The sequence below is a fragment of the Notechis scutatus genome, chromosome 2 (genome assembly GCF_049901735.1).
Source record: "Notechis scutatus isolate UNSWTSFEM ecotype Mainland chromosome 2, rNotScu1.2, whole genome shotgun sequence".
Taxonomy (NCBI): Eukaryota; Metazoa; Chordata; class Lepidosauria; order Squamata; family Elapidae; genus Notechis; species Notechis scutatus.
In genome coordinates this window covers 212347809-212368235 of record NC_142010.1, presented here as the reverse complement: position 1 = coordinate 212368235, position 20427 = coordinate 212347809, and the positions used below count along the sequence as shown (strand labels likewise).

The following is a 20427-nucleotide window of genomic DNA, read 5'->3' as shown; positions in this document are numbered from 1 at the left end:
ATACTATCGTATCTGCCAAGCAAGGCCAGATTCCTACCCTACCAGTATGGGAGAAGTGAGTGGGTTCTCCATGCTTGAAACCTGTAGGTTACCTGCCTCAAGCCCTTTCACACTGGGGAACTGAATAGCTCCCCACCTATTCTTCAAATCAGCAGAAAACTTGCCCAACCTGAAATTTCCTGTCCCCACTGCCAATCCCCATGCAGCTCTCTGCCATTTTTTTCAAGCCAAGCAGTCAGGAGAGGCCTCAGGTGAAATCAAGGACCAAAGGGCCTTTTCGCTTCTCCTCTTATTGCTATTCCCACATGAAACATTCAGGAGGTCCTTTTGTATCCATAAGCCACAGAGTGACAATAGCTGAGCAGGTCATATCCAGCTGTGAATCATCTAAGCTCTGTAATAAGCCTTAGAGTTACCTAAGTTTTTATTATTTATTTATTTGGTTTGCCAATTATTTACAAGATAATAAGTATAAGTGTATACATAGTTGTGAATACATGAAATGGGTACATATAAGAAAAATAAAAGAATAAGAGAAACAATAGGACAGGGACGGTAGGCACGTTGGTGCGCTTATGCACGCCCCCTACAGACCTCTTAGGAAAGGGGTGAGGTCAATAGTAGACAGTCTAAGGTTAAAGTTTTTGGGGTTTGGGGAAGAGACTACAGAGTCGGGTAGAGTATTCCAGACATTGACCACTCTATTGCTGAAGTCGTATTTCCTGCAATCAAGTTTTGGTGCGGTTAACTTTGAGTTTGTATCTATTGTGTGCTCTTGTGTTGTTATGGTTGAAGCTGAAGTATTCATTGACAGGTAGGACATTTGCCTTGAACAGAGTCCCCTCAAGTTGCCTTGAACAGAGTCCCCTCAAGAGCTTAGGATCAGGCCAAATGACCTTCCAACTTTTTTTTTTCTCCACTCCCACGTTTCACCTTGGGCAGGCTTTTAATACAAATTTCATTGCTTCAGTCCTCTCAGCGCCACCATGATCTCCATCTTCTCTCGATATATATATATTCTTAAACCCCTTCTCATCCGACTTTTTCAAAGCTGCTGAGTTGTAAAAGGCGCTGTCGTTTCCGCACTTGAGTAATCGGTTGAATCTCTGACGAGCTGGTGGGACTGGTTTTTTCCTTTTCCTTCCAGAGTTCGTGGGTCGAGGAGAAGAGGGCCGGCTCCCTCCCGGACTTTCCTTCTCTCCTCCCTCTGTGCATCAGCCTATAAGGCTGGGCGGACAACCATACCAGTTCAAACTCGCTCAGGTTAGTTGGGGACTAAGGAAGAAAAAAGAAAGGGGGGAAGAAAAAACCCGCGCTCGGTCACATTTTGTGCTTTGAGCTTTCAAAGTAGCGTAATGTGATAGGAAGGAGGAAAAGCTAGAAATGCTCGGAGGGAGTCCTAGTTGAATGTTATCAGCAGGGAGAAGGGGGAGTAGAGCCAGAGGAGACGACAGATCAGAGGCGAACTTTTGCGTCTCGATGGTGCTCATGATTGATCTTCAGCCCGACGGGGACGAACTAAAGCCCGTCAGAGTGGCCAGTAAAAAGGAAAAAGCGGCTTTAACCCAGTAAGTATACTGCCTAGCCGTGTATTGCAAAGAATAGTTTTAGGGGCTCCTCGGAACCAGCAACAAAGCCGCCTCTTTATGTCCTGTTGTTTCTTTTTATTTTTCTTATATGTATCCATTTCATGTATTCATAACTATGTTTATACTTATACTTGTTATCTTATAATCGCTTGACAAAATAAAATAAAATAAAAAGACGTGGGAAGTTTTCCAGCCGATTGCTTGCCTAAACTTTAAAAAGAAAGCCCCGCCTCTCAAGAGCGACTGAGGGGAGTTTGTTGGATCTGGAGTAACTTAAAGAGTCTTGGGTAAGGGATCAGAACATGGCTCGGGATCGGGAGTGCTGGTTTAAATGGCTACAAGCGAGAGGCAGTGTGGTTACTATCCGTCAGTAAAATATAACAGGTTACAAAATCGGAGAAGGTCCCAATAAATAAGGGATCCTTGGTGCTCTCTGAGCTTGCTTTTCTTGCAGACGTTCCATTTCCCTAACTGGGTAACACCAGTACTGTAAAGGAATGCTGTTTGCTGTCAGTTTATATTCTGTCTTGCCTGTCTGTGTGTGTGGGGGGGGGGGTGTCACAAGTTTGATGGTTTATAATAATGTAATAAAATGCTACAGATTTTCCGGATTTGGTTGTGGGAAAATGAATTAAGCTACGACCGGTTTTCAGTGTAATTTGGTCTCTTGTGTTAGGGGTTAATCAGAAACTTTTCACTTGATGTTTATTGATTTCTGCATTTGAGTGCCTTAGAAGTACTGAGTGATGGGAGAAATACTTGATTTTGGATGTCTCTTTGCTATGGGCAGGTCTTAACTGTGATGATGATGAGCCAATTATATGGTCAGCCTTGTTGCCCACTTTGTAGAGTGGAAGCTTGGATTCAGCTCTAGAGTCTAGTAGGATTCATCACATTATAGAGATTTTTTTTTTTTTTCAGACTCCATGGCAGCGCAAGTTGGCAAGGCTGTCCAGGTCTTCTGATGGAAGGTTTGGTTTAGACAGGGATGACTTTTGGCCACTGTTTGCAGGGCTGTTGTTGTTTTATAAGTTTTCAGAAGTGTTTTGCCATTGCCTTCTTTCTAGAGTTGTTGGCCCAAGGACACCCAGCTTGCTTGTCCTTAAGATAGGACTAGAATGCACAGTCACCAGGATTCTAGCCAAGTGCTTTAACCACTATACTAAACTGGTTTATTCTCATAGCTTTATTCCAATATTATTAATTGGATTGATGAAACTGGTTAGCTCGCAATACTTCTTCCACACACTCCTAAGACTTGATATAATCTGGTAGGAAAAGAAAATCCTATATGAATCTGTCAGATATTATTACAGTTTCCTAATTCACAAGAATTAATATGCCAACTGCGTTATCTGTAGGATTCATATGATTGTATTTCTGTTTAATTATGCAGGACAGGGAAGGGGCTTAATTTGAAGGATGACAAGATTTAGGAATGCACCTGGAAAATGTGTCTTCAATTTGTTAGCTTTCTCTTCCATCAGCTCCTTTGAGTTCTTTTCAGCCATGAAAGAAAAGGCATTCAAAGCATGGAAGGCCCTGATAACTTCACCTTTCTTGGCAGGGTGCCAATGATGAAAATAGTACCTGGTTTTGGGCTCTGGTTTTAAGTAGGCTAGCTTTTTGCCTGCTCACAGAAACCAGTATCTACTGTTTTTCTTTTTAAATATATGTTTTATTAATACATTTTTTAAAATACACATAAAAAAACTCAGTTTCTACCTGAACAACATGTTATCTGGGTACAGTTAGTTTTGAATAAAGATACAACAAAAATCATAATAATCATATATGTCAACATTAGTCACATAGTCATAATACAATTGGTTTATCCATCTTGAAGAATTTTCAGTATAAAATTATCTTTTTAATCTTTTTGGTTTCTAACTTCTGTTCCCGTTAGCTAGCCATTGGTAAAACAAGTCCCATGTTAAGTATTATGTTTTTTCCCTTTTCCCTACTGTTTTTCTTGAGAAGGAAAACTTAGAAGGCCTGTATACTCCCATTCTGGGAATGCAAAGGTCGGTTTCTTAGCTCATAGTTGTAGCTGACACACAGCTTTAGAAAGACATAAAAGAAACCTGTGGAAAGCAAGAGTGAAAGGTCTGCTTTGAGAAAAGCATTTGGATTTTGTTGTGCTTGAGAAGGGGGCTAGAAGAAGGGTGTTTGGTGGTGGGTTTTGTTTTGTTTTTGGATGGAACTCACATTTTTCATTTTGGAATTGGTATACAGCATTATGTTCCATTGTTAGTTTTTGGCATTGGTCTTGCATAGACAGACTAAATAACAGTTGGAAGGACCTTGGAAGTGTTCTAGTCCAAACCACTGCTCAAGCAGGCGACCTTATACCTTTCTGGACAAATCTCCAATCTCTTCTTAAAAGTCTGCAGCAGCACCCACAACTTCTGAAGGCAAGACATTCCACTGATTAATTCTTCTCACTGTTAAGAAACAAGTGATCTTTATAATTGGCATGAACAATCTCTATTTACATTGGTTCATTGTTCTGTCATGCTAGCCGATAGAATTTCTTTTTCAATTACGTAATTCCCATCAGTAGCGGTTACTTTCAAACCAGTGATTTTTGAAATAGAAAAAGGTAAAACAAGTGCAAAGCTCAAGATTGCAAATGGATATATTTAATATGCCACTTTGTTAAGAATTGAATAAAGTTGTATTCAGAATCCATTTTTCTTTCATTTCTCCCATTTTCCCATTTGAATGGAGATAAACAGAATATTAGAGTTGGGAGGGGCCTTGGAGGTCTTCTAGTCCAACCCCCCTCTAGTCCAAGCCCAAGCAGAAGACCCTATACCATTCTGAATAAATGTCTATCCAATCTCTTCTTAAAATAGACTACACATAGCTTCAGAAGACTGATTAATTCTTCTCACTGTCAAGTATTAAATATTTTTATACTTGGCATGACCAAGCTCTATTTATATTTGGTAAGTTTATGTAAGTAGAACTTGATCCAGGCCTTGTTAGTTCTCGTAGACATCATCAGCATCTAGTCCAAATTCCTGAATTGAATCCATGAACTTCCATTTATGGGAGGGCATAGGCCCAATCCAACATTAGTTAAATCCCAATGAATTAGAAAAGATGGATTTCAAAAGAAGTGCTCTATCTCCCTTATTCTTCAGTAACTGAAGTGATAGTGCATTTCAATAAATAACTGGCAAAGCAATAAATAAAAAGACAGAGCAGTAAAAAGGACTTTATTATTACATTCTTGTTGCTTTTAACCCTTGTACACTGACCAGAGTTACTTTGGGGGTTGTGTGGCTTTATCAATTGTTTATGTAATTTTTTAAAAAAAATACTATTTGTTACTGTCTGATAAATGGCTTTCCAGATAGACACATTGGCCAAAGTGAGGTAGGGGCAAGTCAATTATTTTCTAAAAATAAAGAGGGCTATCAGAAAAATTAGGTGGTATAGACATCTGCTAAAGAGGTAGGAAATTAAATACTTAATATGATGTTGCAACAAACATCTCTTAGATACTTGCACTGTTACACGCAAGTACAAAAGGAGGAAACACACATTTCATCATTTTGGTATCCATATGTTTAAGAATGCATGCCTGTGATAGGAAAGCTGATTTATCCATTTGAATATCCTTTTTGAAGTCAATCGCTTCTGTATTTTGACTTAAGAAATTTCAAAGGGGAAAGGGTCACAAATGCCAGTTTCTATCCTGGATTTTACCAGTTTTCTCTCCTACTTTACTCTTTTTAAAAACCCACATAGATAACAGTAGTGATGTTGCTATGTTGAGCAACAGCAAGTCAGGATTTTCATGGCGTACTTCTCCAATTTTGCCTTAGCTTTGTTAAGATAAAATTCATTATCCGGAAAGCCATCACTTGTTTGAAAAAGAGAATGAATGCCTAATGGAGTAAAGTTTGCATTAATTTATTGGGTAAAATCCTGTAAGAGGGAGGTCAAATTATCTATGAGGACATTAAAAAAACCTGCATTAGTTCTTGTGTATTTAGTTGCCCTGTTCTTTTAAATTATTTGCTCCACTGCTGTGAAAATTTTAATCAATCATGTTCGATTACTAGTTTTGCACCTAGTCCAATTGAAATCACTATCTCAAGTAAGCAAAGCAACATTTTGTACTCTAGAGCAAATCATACCTTTTTGTTCCAAAGATTGCCAGTTTAATTTCAGATGTCATCTGAAGTGGCAAATGCTTTCTCACTTTCGTTTTTCCTCTTATATTTTTCCTGACAGGTTGCATGAAGACCTAAACAGATAGTTAAGCTTTCATATCGCTTAACTGTCTGTTACAGATGTATGCATTTTTCATATGGAAAAATGCATGCACCTGTACACTTTGAATCTCTTTTAGAGTAGGATATATTTTGATCAACAGGTTTTTACTGAAATTCAGTTCAGACCTGTTGTTTGAAACACAATTGATACACAACTCAGGATGAAACTACATTTAAAGAAAACGTCAGCAGGGAAGTAATTTCTACCATAATCGTAACAGTTAAGAGTCAATAGATTGTGGTGGGACATGGGTGAATTGAATAAATAAATGAACAATATAGACCTCTATACTGAGGCTGCATGTTATACTTACATAAGAATAAACTATATAAAATTCAGGACGACTTACCTGTTTTCTTGTAGGGACTGCCAGATTCAATACTGCAATCCCAAAAATGTTTATGCAGTATAAAGCCAATTCTCAGTTGCAGTAAGAGATTAGTAACATGGTATCTTTGTCCTATGTGAGGTTGATGGCCTGTTTTTAAGTATTAAAGGATGGCTTCCTTCATAGATGTTTTCACAAATTAAATTAAGTTCAAATTATAAATGGTAGGTGCAGTGCAGTCAGCATTATGTTTTCAGATACATCCATTTGCCTTTAAAAAGGCAGAACTAAGCTGATATTATGAAAAACCTGTGGACGACAAAAACATATGGGGAAAGAGTAGTCTCTTCAGTTCACTACCGGTAAATGAGTCAAAGTGATTCCAGAAAATCTAAGGTCATCGTTACTTCCCTTAAAGACGTAATCATTTTTTTAAACCTATTTACACTAAACATTTAAATGGCATATGTTTTTTCTTTCATTTAATCCTATCTGATCCTCAGAGACTTCGCGGATAAGGCCCTGCAGTTTTCTTGGCAAGGTTTTTCAGAAGTGGTTTGCCATTGCCTGCTTCCTAAAACTGAGAGAGAGTCTAGCTTTGTGTTTTTGGTGGGCCTAAGGCTCAGACTCCTAGTCTGTATTTTCAGGGGTCTTTAGTAGAGGAAGTCTGAATCCAAAGACAAAATAAAATGCCATGCCTTAGCATTAATATGAAGTACAACAGGCAATATAAACAAAAATATATTTATTTAACAGTAAATCTCACTTGTAGGGATTTTTTTCCAGGTACCGGTAAGTATCTGTATGATTGCATCCAGTCTGTACATACTTAAGGGTGCTTAATTCTGAATAGACATGTCAAATTGAGCAGTATATTTTTTCACCTGTTAAGCAATAAGCTGAGCACAATTTGCTCAACCAAACAACAGTAACTTTTCTGCTGAATGCATTTCCTCAAATGTTGCTTCACTCAACATTGCATCTTTCTGCTTTAGAAGTATGACTGTTCGTGTCATCTTGTTTTGAGGATGCTTGAGTAAAATTGTGGTTTAACCCAGTGGTGGGATTAAATTTTTTTTTACTACCTGTTCTGTGGACATGGCTTGGTGGGCATGGCAGGGGGAGGATACTGTAAAATCTCCAGTCAGAAGTGGTATTTGCTGGTTCTTTGAACTACTCAAAATTTCCGCTACCGATTCTCCAGAACTGGTCAGAACATGCTGAATACCATTTCTGGTTTAACCTTGTCCAGCCTAGTGCTTCTCATGTGTTGGGTCGTCCTGGTATTACATATTTCAGTGAAAACAAGAAACACATTGAGACATCAAATTCATCAACATTAAAATGATGTGTTTTTCTTGGCATTGGTTGTTAACGTTTTGTTAAGAATTATTCTCAAATCCTCTCTTAATCAGGAGCTAATGAATTAAAGCTCATTTGGGCTTTAATGCATATCTTTTATGATGTGAGAAAACATCAGCCTTCAAGAAAAAAAACACATGGATTTTAGTTTATCTATTTAAGGTTCCCTGCGAAGCAGAATTTTATCTATCCACCTGTCTGCCTCTCTATTGCCTTGAGATTCTTAAATATCCACTTCCGTACATATAGATGAGAGTAATGCATTAGCAAAACTTTTAACAACTGACAAAGGTTACTAGATTTGACTGATTCTATTTTCCATTATAAAATTTTTCAGTGCCTTTTGATAATTTTTTTCAGCTAAAGCAGTTTCTAAAGTTTTTAAACTCCACCAGATTCAGTGAATTATGTGTCTTAAGGTATTTAAGGATTGTGAACCTTACAGCTCACAATTAAATAATAATTTTCTTTCCTGGATCATTCTATATATATTAGGCAATTTAGACAGTATAGGAGATTCAGAATTCATTATAAATCTTCATTCAGCTTTTTTTTATTTATATTTTCTGAAAACGCTAACCAGGTATTGACTAAAAGCACTAATTAACTGAATATTATTGTTAAATACATATACACACAGACACATACATACATACATACATACATATATACATACATACATACATACCGTGTTTCTCCAACAATACGGCCTCCACCAATAGGAAGGCCCAGCATGTTTTATTGGCATAAAATCAAATTAAGCCCCTCCCCCCAAATTAAGGCCTATATTAAACATGCAAAATGGGGGGGAATGGCGGGGGGGCTTGCCGTTAGGAAGTACTTTTGTTGCATACCCAGATATGGTGCTGCCTGCGTTGGTGGGGCACTTCGTATCGGGAGACCTTCCGCCACCTTTGCTTTCCCTTCTCCCTTGCTGCCGCGGCGTTTAGAGCATTGCCGCGGCGTTTGGCACAGCAATGCGCGGCCAGCCAGGGCTCCTCCCTGCAACCGGAGCCCTGTGGAGACACTTGGCTTCAGGCGCTCCTGTCGCCGCCTTCCCTTTGCCTTTGAAGGTAAAGCCAATTCTTTTAAAAACGACGCCCTACTACAACAAAGCCTCCCCTGCCCGAGAGGGCAGCTCAACCCCACGTGGGGAGGCGAATCTCCCGGGGCCGCAGCACAGGATCGTGGGGATGGGGACGGGCTGGGTGAGGGGTGGAAAGGATGGGCGGCTTGGGCTCTCTCCGCCGGCCAGGGAAGCAGCACTGCCATCACCTCACCTCCCTGTCCAGAGACGGGTGGGCGCTATCACTGCCTCGGGCAGCCTCTCCTGGTGGCACCTTTGGGTTCATGCTGGAGGCACTTGGGAAGGAAGCCAAGCTCAGGTCGGCCTGGCTCTTTTGCTTGGCAGGCGGGCGCACACCTGCGGCTCACTTTCCTGGCTCTGCCCAGCCCGCACAGCTCTGGCACGGCCCTGGCGGGATGAGTAGAGGGTCCGGAGGGGAGGCGCTCGCTGCCTTGGTGACAGCTCTGCCACCGGGCAGGAGGGCCCGCCTGTCAGCTGCGCTGGGCACCCCAGGCAAAGCTCTTCGCGCTCTGCCTGGCGCCAGGCAGGGATGGCGGCTGGGTGCTTCTCCCGGGGTGGGCCGATCCTGCGCTGCGGCCCCGGGAGATTCGCCTCCCCACGTGGGGTTGAGCTGCCCTCTTGGGCAGGGGAGGCTTTGTTGGAGTAGGGCGTCGTTTTTTAAAGAATTGGCTTTTCCTTTGAAGGCAAAGGGAAGGCGGCGACAGGAGTGCCTGAAGCCAAGTGTCTCCGCAGGGCTCCGGTTGCAGGGAGAATCCCTGGCTGGCTGCGCATGGCTACGCCAAACACCGCGGCGTTGCTCTAAACGCCACGACAGCAAGGGAGAAGGGAAAGCAACGGTGGCGGAAGGTCTCCCGATACGAAGTGCCCCACCAACGCCGAGGTCAACATCCAAGCTGTCGCCACCCGCCCACCCGAGGATGCAAGGGGGGGGAATTAAGTCACCCCCGAAAAGACGGCCTAGCCATTTTTTCAGGGGTCAAAAAAAAAAATAAGGCCCGGCCTTATTTTGTGAGAAACATGGTACATATTGTAGGAAGAAAAATCCACCAGGTTCAGTTCCAAGTAGGGAGAAAGGCTCTGGAAATATAATGGAGGCTAGTTGCTTAGGAAAGGAGGTCCATTTATTGATGAACAGAATCACAGTGTACAGTTCTGGGACAGCTGACAAATTAGCTTGATGAGTGCAAGGATTTTTATACAGTTTCTGAAATGCTGCTGGGGTGGTGCAATGTAGTGAGCTCTGTGTCTTTTGCTATTCTAAAGGTGGTGGCTTAATCCTATTATGTCCTAAAGGTCATGTCATCTGCTTAGAATTTGAGTGAAGAAGGATGAAAATTGTAATCCCATCACTGGAGATGAAAATATTTTGTTTGTGAATAGGCTGGCCCAGGATTTCTTAATGGGCATCTGCTGTAGGCTATTAAGAAATACTGAGGGCAGCTTTCTACCTTTAAGAACATGTTTCTCCATTTCTCCTTTGGGAAAATATAATATTCTACCTCTTTTAATATTCCCCAAAATATTTTATTCTTGGGGCGGGAGCTTAGCACAATACATACATACAGTAATTCTGTTTTCACTCTAGCTAGCACTATCTACAGAAGCTGCAATTTATATTTTACTAACAGATTCTGCCTTTTGGAAGAAGTTACATAGAAAGATTTTTCAGTAGGTGTGGAAGGACTTATTTCCCAATGATCTAAAAGTGCCAATTATGAAATTTAAACTGCTAAAATACAGAAAGTTTGGAGTACCCCTGCAGCCAGATTTTGTGTAAGTTAATCATTTCTGCAATCAACTAATCAGCTCAATATGTTCCCAAAGGCAACCTGTCATTATATTCCAATTTAAATATATTTTGCATATCCAGTAGCCCTGTTCTGGGATTTCAAACTCTGCCTGTTATGTTCTGGGTGAAGAATGGAGGCAAGGCAAGAGAGATTTCTAACAACTGTTTACTCAATACTGCCTGTGTAGACAACTGAACTCCCTGGATGACACAGCTCCTTTTATAAGGAAACTGATCAGCCAAACAACCAATCAGGAGAGAGTATTTTCATGCTCCAACAGAGGGCCAGAATGAGAACTTCAACTGACAACGATATACAATACATAACACTGTCTATGCTATTGCAAACTGGAAAAAAAAACATTCTGCAAAATATTGCTAGGGCAGCAGGTCTGCACCAGCTCTGTGAGGTATGAATAAAAGGGAATCATACCCCAAAAGCTAAGGCTATAGGTATCTGGTAGGATCCAGAATGATATCATACATACTCTGATATCATCATGCAAGTGATAAAGATTATGTAATTTATGTCACATCGGGACCCATGAGATCATTTTCTCTCTAGAGATATCCATGCTTGTAGGTTTATCATTTATATGGCCATTTCTTCCAAACTAATCAAATCATTCAAAATTGACTGATCTTTCTACCTAGAAAATATTTTAACAGAAACAATGAAATCAGAAATATTCTCAGATAGCAGTAGTAATAGATTTCATAATTTGCAATTTTCCTCACTTTCCCCTGCCATGCATAACTTAAGATTATGAATCCCTTGGATAAAAGACAGTTTATGTCAGTATTAAAGACTTACTATCTCAGGGGATCAGAAAAAAAAAAACCATGGAAGGAAAAGCTTTTTCAATGAGACATCCTGGGGTGGGATTCTACCGGTTCGGACCGGTTCTATAGAACTGGTTGTTATGATTCTGTGCAGTTCAGAGAACTGGCAAATCATGCCCCTGGCTGGCCCCGCCCCTCTCTGCCCACCCCTCCCCTCCCTACCCAGTCAGTCCTTATTGTGCATGCGCAACATTGCGTGCATGCCCAACATCGCTGACTGTGTTCTTCCCCGCCCAGTCACTCCTTAAAGATATTTTCCCCTCCTGACTGTTCTTATGATCAGCTGTGCCAGGATTCCCCTCGCTTACTGCTTTGCACAGCTCCCCTGCCCCACTCCATTTTTTGCCTTCCTGGGCTTCAGGGAAGCTTCCTTGGAGCAAAAACGCCCCCCCTCAGCAGGCTTCCCTAAGGCCCAGAACGCCCCAAAACGGAGCGCAGAGGGGTGCTACATGACCCCCTATGCTCCATTTTTTTCTTTCCTGAGCCCAGGAAAGCCTTTTGGGAGCAAAAACACCCCCCAGGAGGCTTCCCTGAGGCCTAGGAATTCCCAAAAATGGGGGTGGGGGTTTTGCTGCAAAAAAAAACACCAAGAAGCCACGCCCACCCAGTCACATGGCCATGCCCACAGATCCAGTTGTTACAAAATATGATCCCACTTTGAGACATCTTATTCCAAACTGTTGAGCTTTGTTTCCAGGAGATATAAGAAACAACAGGTAAGCAGACTGTCAAAAATCTAAGTGTCACGTTGCATTATTCTGACATTTTTATGGTGTGGAATATAAGAAGAAAGAATTCTCCATTTTCAGCAATTTCTGTTAAAGGAAAATTAATTCCAATTAACTAATGAAAGCCCCAGGAGCAGCAGGGAAGTACAAGCAAGAAAGCGTATTTTAAACAACAATTTAAGTTTCATCTTACAGCAGTAATGAAAGATGCCACTGTAAACATGCTTATCTCAAATTGGTGAAGGATTACTTCTATGTGAATGGATTCAAGTGTGGGCACAGTGTCTCTCACACTTGAATGTTCATTTAAAATACTGACAGTCTTGATTCCCTATCATCCTTGAGCTACACACACACACACACACACACACACACACAGTATTGGAAATGAGAAATAGGGCACAAGTGCAACAAAATCATTTGATTTCAAACCTCTCTCTGATAGTTCTTGTTTTGTTTGCCTCTGTGCATTGCATTTATATTCTGCTTGTTGTCTGAGAATTCAAGATGGTTTTTTGTCTCTTCCCCTCCTCCCATGTGTGGTTGCCTTTAAATCTATCTTTGACTCCTAAACAAGTCCATGCAATCTAAGGCTGTGTTTCCTGATTTTTTTTAAAGAACAATAATCTTGAGAGCTAAATCAATCCAAAGACTGACCCAAAGCCAGTGAGCTATCTGTTTGAATGAGGTTTGAAATCTAGGTTATTTTAGTCCTATTCCAGCACTGATAGATATAGAGAGTAGTTTCTGAGTAGGGTGTATGCTTTTTGTTTTCCTCTGTCGTGTTATAGATATCTACACTATAGGAAGTACCCAGGTGACTAGCTTGATTTGAGGTAATTTTAATTTAGTAGTGGAAAAAAGTCCACTTTGCCACATTTCAGCATTTATTGGGGGGGGGAAACCCATTTCATTGTGCACACATTTGTCCTGCTGTGCCCTACCTGGCAGAAATGGGTTTCTTTGAATCATGATTTTTTGCACTTGGGAGATCACCAACCCTTGTACACATCTTAGAAAACCTACCATCACCATGTGCTTTCTAAAACTGGGACCAGTCTCACAATACAAGCTAGTTGACTGAGCAGTGTATTTACTGAGATTATTTTGTTTAATTTTCTTAGGTATGTTATTAACTTAGCTCAAGTAATGACTCCAAAAAGTCAAAGGGTCAGGTCCTTTAGCATGCATGGGATGCATGTTAAGACCATTTCACTAATAATCCAGGATGTTGAAGCCATGACTTGACCATGAGAACTAAGCAGCTAGGAATATAATTTGATTTCCCCCTCCTTGAATAATGAAAGAAAAAAAATACGAATGGCACCAATGAAATTAGAAAAAAATAGGCTTGATGTAATAAGTAATATAGTCAGCATAGAAGTACAACGGACTCTATGTGGCTTTATGGTGATATTCTCTGCATTTGCTCTTAGCTTCCACCTCACTTCATGATGGTATGATTCATTTGGTCCTATCGCAAGAGCTTGTGGGTGCAGGGAGAAACTAGCTCCATTTTGAATGTTTTAGATACATGTAAGAAAATCCAGAGCTTCTGGTTCTTCACTCATAATATAATTAATAGTAAAAAATCTTTAGTTCTTCAAATGCCTCCATTCAAAACATAAGCTATAAGGCATGTGGTTGGAATTGGCAACTGTAATTGAAGCTTTGATCTACTGCTTTATATTTTGTAGCCCTAACGAATAATATTACTTTATTATAGTTTGGAAAATGAAAATGGAACAGAAGAAAAGAAGAAATTGGGAAAACCAGGCTTTGGGGTGCCACAAATATCATTTAATGAGGCTGACAGCTTTGAAGACCAGAAAAAAGTTGCAATTGCACGGTAATGAACTAGATTTGTCTAGAACCAACTAGATGAAACTTTTAGATTAGATAAATTGTTACATCTCTATTCCAAATCATAACTATGTCAAAACCATATATTTGTGAATGTTGGAGATCTTTGAATTCATTGACATAAGTTTCTACATTATCTCTGATCAGGATAAAGTTTGAACCTCTTCTGTAAGATCTGGGCTTTCCCTTTTATATTAGTCTCTCCCAGTGGCTCGGTTCCCAGCTCAATAGAGTGGGAACAAGAACATCTGTGCAAATCCAACCACCACATCTCTGTGTGTACCTGACTAATTTGCAGATGCCAAGCACTGCATTTGAAAGTATAGAAGGGCTGGAAGTAAGTTAATGTGGATGCAATTACACATTTCTCCTAATTGTTCACAGGTTCTTGCTCTTCTTATTTCTACAACAGGGATGTCAAACTCAAGGCCTGTGGGGTGCTTAGATCTGGCCCACGGGGCTGCCCTGGAAATAGCAAAAGACCAGCCCGCGGTGCCTCTGCCAACAAAAACGGAGCTCTGTTTTCAGTCACGACAGCCTCCTGCAACCTTCTGCCAGCAAAAACAGAGCTCGGGAGGGCTGCGCACAGCCCTCCTGAGCTCCATTTCTCTGGCAGAGGACTTCAGGAGGATCCCCCTGTTAGGAATAACATAGGTTACCTAACGTAGTTTGGGTAAAATAATATATATAGACTATGATTGTGAATTTAAGTGTGTGTCACTTTAAACTGCAAAGCATGTAATTTTGGGTGCGGCTGTAAAACCACCATAAGAGGGAGCAAGAGAACTGTATTGCTAGCTTACTGATTTGCTTGCTGACGATGATGGATTGATGGTGTGTTAACTGCTTGTTCTTTGCTGTTGCTGAAGGAAGAAAGGAGGTTTGATTTCTTCATATCTCTAACTGCGAAGAGATATATTACTGGACTGATATTTGTAAGTTTACTGACCTCTTTTTCGACACTGGACTTTGCAACTGATTAATCCCCGAACGGACTGAACTTAGTGTACGATATATGGACTGTTTGACTATGCATATAAATCTTACTGGAATAAACTATTTAACTAGCACATTGTATCTGTTTTACTGAGTGTAAACTACAACAACGTTTATCTCACATATTTTGCCTGCCTGCCTGACTGCCGTGCAGGTTCTGCTAGGGTGTATATCCCTAACACCCCCCAACCCCATCCAGGCCATCACAGGTGTCCCTGACTTGAATAATGTTGAGCTGGCCACACCCACCCTGGCCATGCCCACCCGGCCCCCTGAGGTCAATCACAAGCCTGATGCAGCCCTCAATGAAATCGAGTTTGACATCCCTGTTCTAGACACCTCTGGTTTTAATTCTTTGGATGGCATATATTTGGAATTGTGAATAGTCCTGTGTATAAGTGCACCGATTCCTCTTCTCTTTCTTAGAGCAGCAAAACTAACATGACTGTTGGAAAATGAAATATTGCCATTTGAAAGTAGTATAAACATATTGTGCAATTTAGGGCATGTCAATTTTTCAACTTTCAATTTCTAAACATAAGGAGTGCTCAAAAGTTGTGACATGCTTTGAGACTGTAAAGATATTTTGCTTACTTTCATATAATTTAGGTGTGCTTTGTAAGTAACTATATAAATATCATAACTTTTTAACATTTTGTTTGTTTCATTCCACTAAGTATTTGTATTGCATTTTGTTTGCCTATATATAACAGTGCAGTTTATATTCCATTCCTTTTTCCTATGTTTCTGTATATCTTTATAGTTATCCCTTTGAGAGTGATGTGCATTTTTTTCTTCTCTGTTGGACAGAAGTACCCAACTGTGCTTTGGGGGCAGAGCTGACGTTTTTGCCATTGTAAAAACTTGAAAAGAAGGGACTATTTCCACTAATTAGAGGTCAGGGAAGGATTTAGTCAAATGAAATGAGAAGAATGTTGCCTGTGAGAAGGGTGGACTCTTCAGTCACATTCTTGGCTATGTCAAAACGTTCAGTATACTCAAGATACTTTGCAGTATTAGGCTTCAAGTTTCAAAGTTTCAAAGAGGTGCTTTGCTGTGTTGAAGATTCATTCAAAGCACAGAGCTTCAAAGCAGTGGGATCTCCTCACTTGTGAAAGCAAAGAGATGGAGTTGCTTCCCTTCTGCTGCTCCAAAGTCTCTTTGACAACCTTTTTGTGACTCTTCCAGTAGCCAGAAAAGCTTTGTGAATTCATAGTATACTGAAAGCTGTAAGATGATGCAGAACTCTTCAAAAAGGAAATTGTATCATGACCCCTATTTATAAGTTAAATTGCATTGGTCTATAATGCACAGCACCTTACTGGGACAAATTTGAACACTCAAATTTTCTTAACCTCCAAACATGTGATATTTAGCTACCAGAATTGTCAGTAATGGCCAAACTGGAGGGGAATGCAAGGAACTGAAGTTCAGGAAATGCCAATATAGGCATCATTATACTACCATATGGATTGTTTCCAACATATAAGATACATGACTAAGTAGACAGATCTGTTAATACTAAGCATCTAGTTTAAGTCCTCAGTTACAACCACATTTGGGACCAGAATTTCCATCACAAGTCATTATGGTTGTAACTTGAGTTGAACCCAATTTTATAACAATTTTTACAGTGGTTGTTAAGCAAATCTCCATAGTCATTAAGAGAATCACGTGGTAGTTAAGTGAATCCAGCTTCCCCAATTTTTTTTTGCCAGAAATTGGCCCAAAAACATTGTTACAAATTATCATCATGTGACACTGCAACCTGTCATAAATATGAGCCAAGTGCCAAGTCCCCGAATTGCAATCATTTAACCGAGAAAGTGGTACATCTGTTGGACATGTAAGTACAGATCATGCCAAGGCCATCATAACTGGATTATTGTTAAATGAATGCTCATAAATTGAGGACTACCTGTATTTTAAAGAATAGAAGTTTTGATGAAAGGCTTAACCAACAGATCTATTGCAATTTTCTTCATTAGAGGTAAAAGGTGACCCATTTTCCTCAATGAAATACACTACATCACCTTGCAGCCTGCTTGTTGTTTCTTTCTTGCTTTTCTCGAGTATTTGCAAGAGCTGAAAGAGGCTTTTGATCCTATATAGCCAGAGAAGGCTGTAGAGCATTGAAGTAGCAAAGCTATGAAAGTCATTCTCTTTACAAGCAGAAGCAAGAAATTCACATTGTTTCATAAGTATCTTTAAGGGTATGCTTTACTCAGAAATTCATCCAACTTGGCTACATTTTTTAATGTGAAAAATCTATCTTTATAAAATGAGAATAATGTAACAGCACTATAATGTGATTTCCTTTAGGTCGAAGACAATTGTGGATAATAGTTTCTTGATGTTAGATGGCAAGAATGACTCAAAGGCTGAAAGGAAGAAGCATAGCTCAAACCAGGTACTGAGAAATACTCATCTGTTTAATATCTGAAATGTCAAAGACCCTGGTTGTGGCAGAACAACAAAAGGACTGCACACAACATCAGGCTGAAATAGCACGTCGGTGTTAAAATACCAGATGGTTGAAATACCATCTACCCCATAACTCTGGTTTATAAATAAGGGGTCATATTTGGAATCTGTAAGAGCTGATCCTTAGATGCACTTTATCCTCTGAATTAGTTCACGTATTAAGCTAAAGTGTGTTTTCTTTAACAATTAAATCAATAGCTTTAGACAAGTCTAACCTGCTTGCTCTGGTTCACATGGACCAGTTTTTAAATGCAAATCTACCCAACCTTCCTTCCTCTTCTCTCATTCTCCCTTTGTGTCCTACATTCTCCATCTTGATTCTAGGCTAGAGTACACTGTGTGATGCTAAATCAAGACAGCTGTCCCCATGGTGAAAGAAAGAGCAGCAGCAGCAGCTGCTGTTCACTTGGCTTTTGATGGGGTGTCATTGAGCAGGCATGCTGGATGTGGGAAAAGATTGTGCTATGTAAGCAAGGAGAAGAACAACTGGGCTCTTCATCCTGCTCCTATGCATTTCACAAAAGCTATGTCAAGGATTTGCACTGGTTTAATAGAGACCAACATGGATCTTGTTCAGATTTTCCATGCCACCTGATAATGGCAATTATATATCTCAAGATATTTGACTCTATGTGTTGATGCTGTTGGAAGAATGGTGATGAAAGATGCAGGCCATTTTCATACTCTTTATTAAAGTTAGGATAAAACAAGGCTCTGTTTCTCATTAACAGCTGCATTAGTATTAACATTTGAGCTTTGGTAGCCATTGGTGCTACATGGCTTTGCATAATTAAAGTGTTGTCTAGATTACCTGTGACATGGACATTGAGCATAATACAAACAGTGGCTTGTAATGCAGTCTGGATAGGCTGGGTCAACACTGCTGAATTGTTTAAGAGACGACTACAGGCAGGTTGTATGTGCTTACAACCAAAAACAAGCCAAGAGATTTGCTGCTGTCCCACTGTTTAAGTAAAATATGTTTTTGAATCAGCATACTGTGTGAAGCCAACCAGCCATTACAGTTCATACTCCATCATTTTTGTTTGTTTGTTTGTTTAAATATGTAATCCTAAGCAAGGCTGGTTTGTTAGGCAAACTATGGCTTGCAACAGTCAGAGGGTGGTGATAGGGATTCAAAAAAGAGAGACAGTCGGGCACAAATGTATTCAGCATAATACCTTTCCCCAAGTATTACTTGCAATGTAAAGAGCTGCTTATGGCATGAAACTATGGGGCCTGAGGTTTGGGGCAACCTATAGCTCTTGAAGGAAGGAATGCATATCTACAAACATATATCAGACAAGCCTACATGACTCCTAAAGAGTCAGTATGCATACAGTAAAGGCTCTATTCATGATTTATCAAAACAAAGTTATGCCTAATTTTGATATATCTGGATTTATCTTCACTGAATACACCTCAGTTGACTAGGTTTACTCAAGTCTTTAACCATGGCTAATAAAACACAATGACTGGTTTACCGATATGCTAACCAAAAGCGAAATAAATTCATCTGATGTTGATTGTATCCACATATAACTAAGCCCAGAATCATCAAATAATTAAAGTAGTTAATTATTGTATTGATTCTGATCCTCTTGGAATAATGAACCACTTGAGGAACTACAGCAGTGTGACTTATTGTGCTTTCTTATCTTAGCAGATAAGAAAGACTAAGACATCTTATTCCCTTAGACAAAGTTTGTTGTGTGTGTAAGTTTTATGTATAAACACTGTGCCAACCCTGGAAAATACTTGTGATCAAAATAATTCTATCTAGTAACATACAGAGGTGAATTTCTTTTGAGTGTATAAATTCTGTTTCCAGCCTGGAACAGGAACAAACTTACCTTTCCAGAATATCAGATTCTGATTCTGATTGGTGGAGGCAGGAAGTAAAAAAAAATCAAGATGGCAACTGCAAATACACCATCTAAGTCCTGCACTTTTTTATGTGTCTCATGTTCCTACAAATTTGTTCATTCTGTTTTTGAGAAGTATGTGCAATATAATACAGTTCCAGTCCTTTCCATCTGCTGATTAAAACAGTATTCCCAGGATTTAATAATAAACTAGGCAAACAAGGGTGGGGACCATTAAAATAATATAGCAGTAATCAATCCAAATTTGTTTGTTTGTTGGTTTTGCTTTAGTTCAAGGCAAATGCTCATTTTCACAAGCTGTTTCTAGATGTCCCAATTGATGAACCTTTGAGGCAAAGTAAGTGGAATGCCATTTTTATCTGTTATGTTGCATTTTTATAAGTCATGTTTTCTACAGGTAATCCTTGTTTGGTAATTGCTTTGGATAGCAACCATTCACAAATACAACAGTAATAAAAAAAATCATTTTCCAACCAAGGCAGCATTTAGGACAACAAAAAGCCTTCAGTGTAAAATTGATTAAGGTCTGGTCAGTTTCAGGCAGGGGCTGCCAATCTGCAGGAATTTCTAATCCACTAATTAAGGCCACAGATCTGAGTTTATTAACTTACCTTAGTATATTGGGGGACATGCTCTTCTGCAGAGAAAAGCAACTCAATAAGGAATAGCTTGTTTAAACAAACTTTTCCAGATGGCAAAAAGAGAAGAAAAAGATGGATCATGCACAGGACACAGTAATAAGAGGATCTACATAAGAAGGCAGCAACCAATAATATTCGCAGCATCTTGATATTAGGGTTATGGAGAGTTTCACTTATGCCTGGCTTCCTTTTTCTGGCACACACATACACACAATACAGTTCTGGTTCATAGCACATTCTAATTGTGAGCTTGCTTTCCCATGTAAAATCTCAGTACAGGTGGTACTCATTTAGTGACTGACTCATTTAGCAACTATTCACAGTTACAACAGTGATGGAAAAAGTAATTTTGTGACAAATCCTCACATGTATGACTTTTACAGGTATGTAAAGCAAAAGAAAATTATAGTAAGAGCATAAATATTCATGGCTGCACAGTGACAGCTTTGCTTAACGTCCAAATTGCTGGTCCCAATCGCACTCATTAAATGAGACTACTATTTCATATTGAACAGCTCTTTCTACTCAATATTCATGTATC

The 20427-nt window shown here is 39.8% G+C and overlaps 1 protein-coding gene across 2 annotated transcripts in view; it reads left to right on the top strand.

Moving 5' to 3' along the window:
• The window catches only part of GRAMD2B (GRAM domain containing 2B), a 49931-nt gene that overhangs the window by 14134 nt on the left and 15370 nt on the right, over positions 1-20427 (top strand). Inside the window, exons 1-4 of one of the 2 annotated variants that reach the window (XM_026673772.2) lie at positions 1267-1568; positions 13743-13865; positions 17198-17285; positions 19516-19582. In XM_026673772.2, coding sequence (XP_026529557.2) covers positions 1408-1568; positions 13743-13865; positions 17198-17285; positions 19516-19582 — 439 coding nt within the window. In that variant the 5' untranslated portion in view covers positions 1267-1407. Of the gene's footprint in view, positions 1-1266; positions 1569-13742; positions 13866-17197; positions 17286-19515; positions 19583-20427 lie in introns of those variants that run through there. The other variant, XM_087958000.1, reaches the window with a different exon arrangement.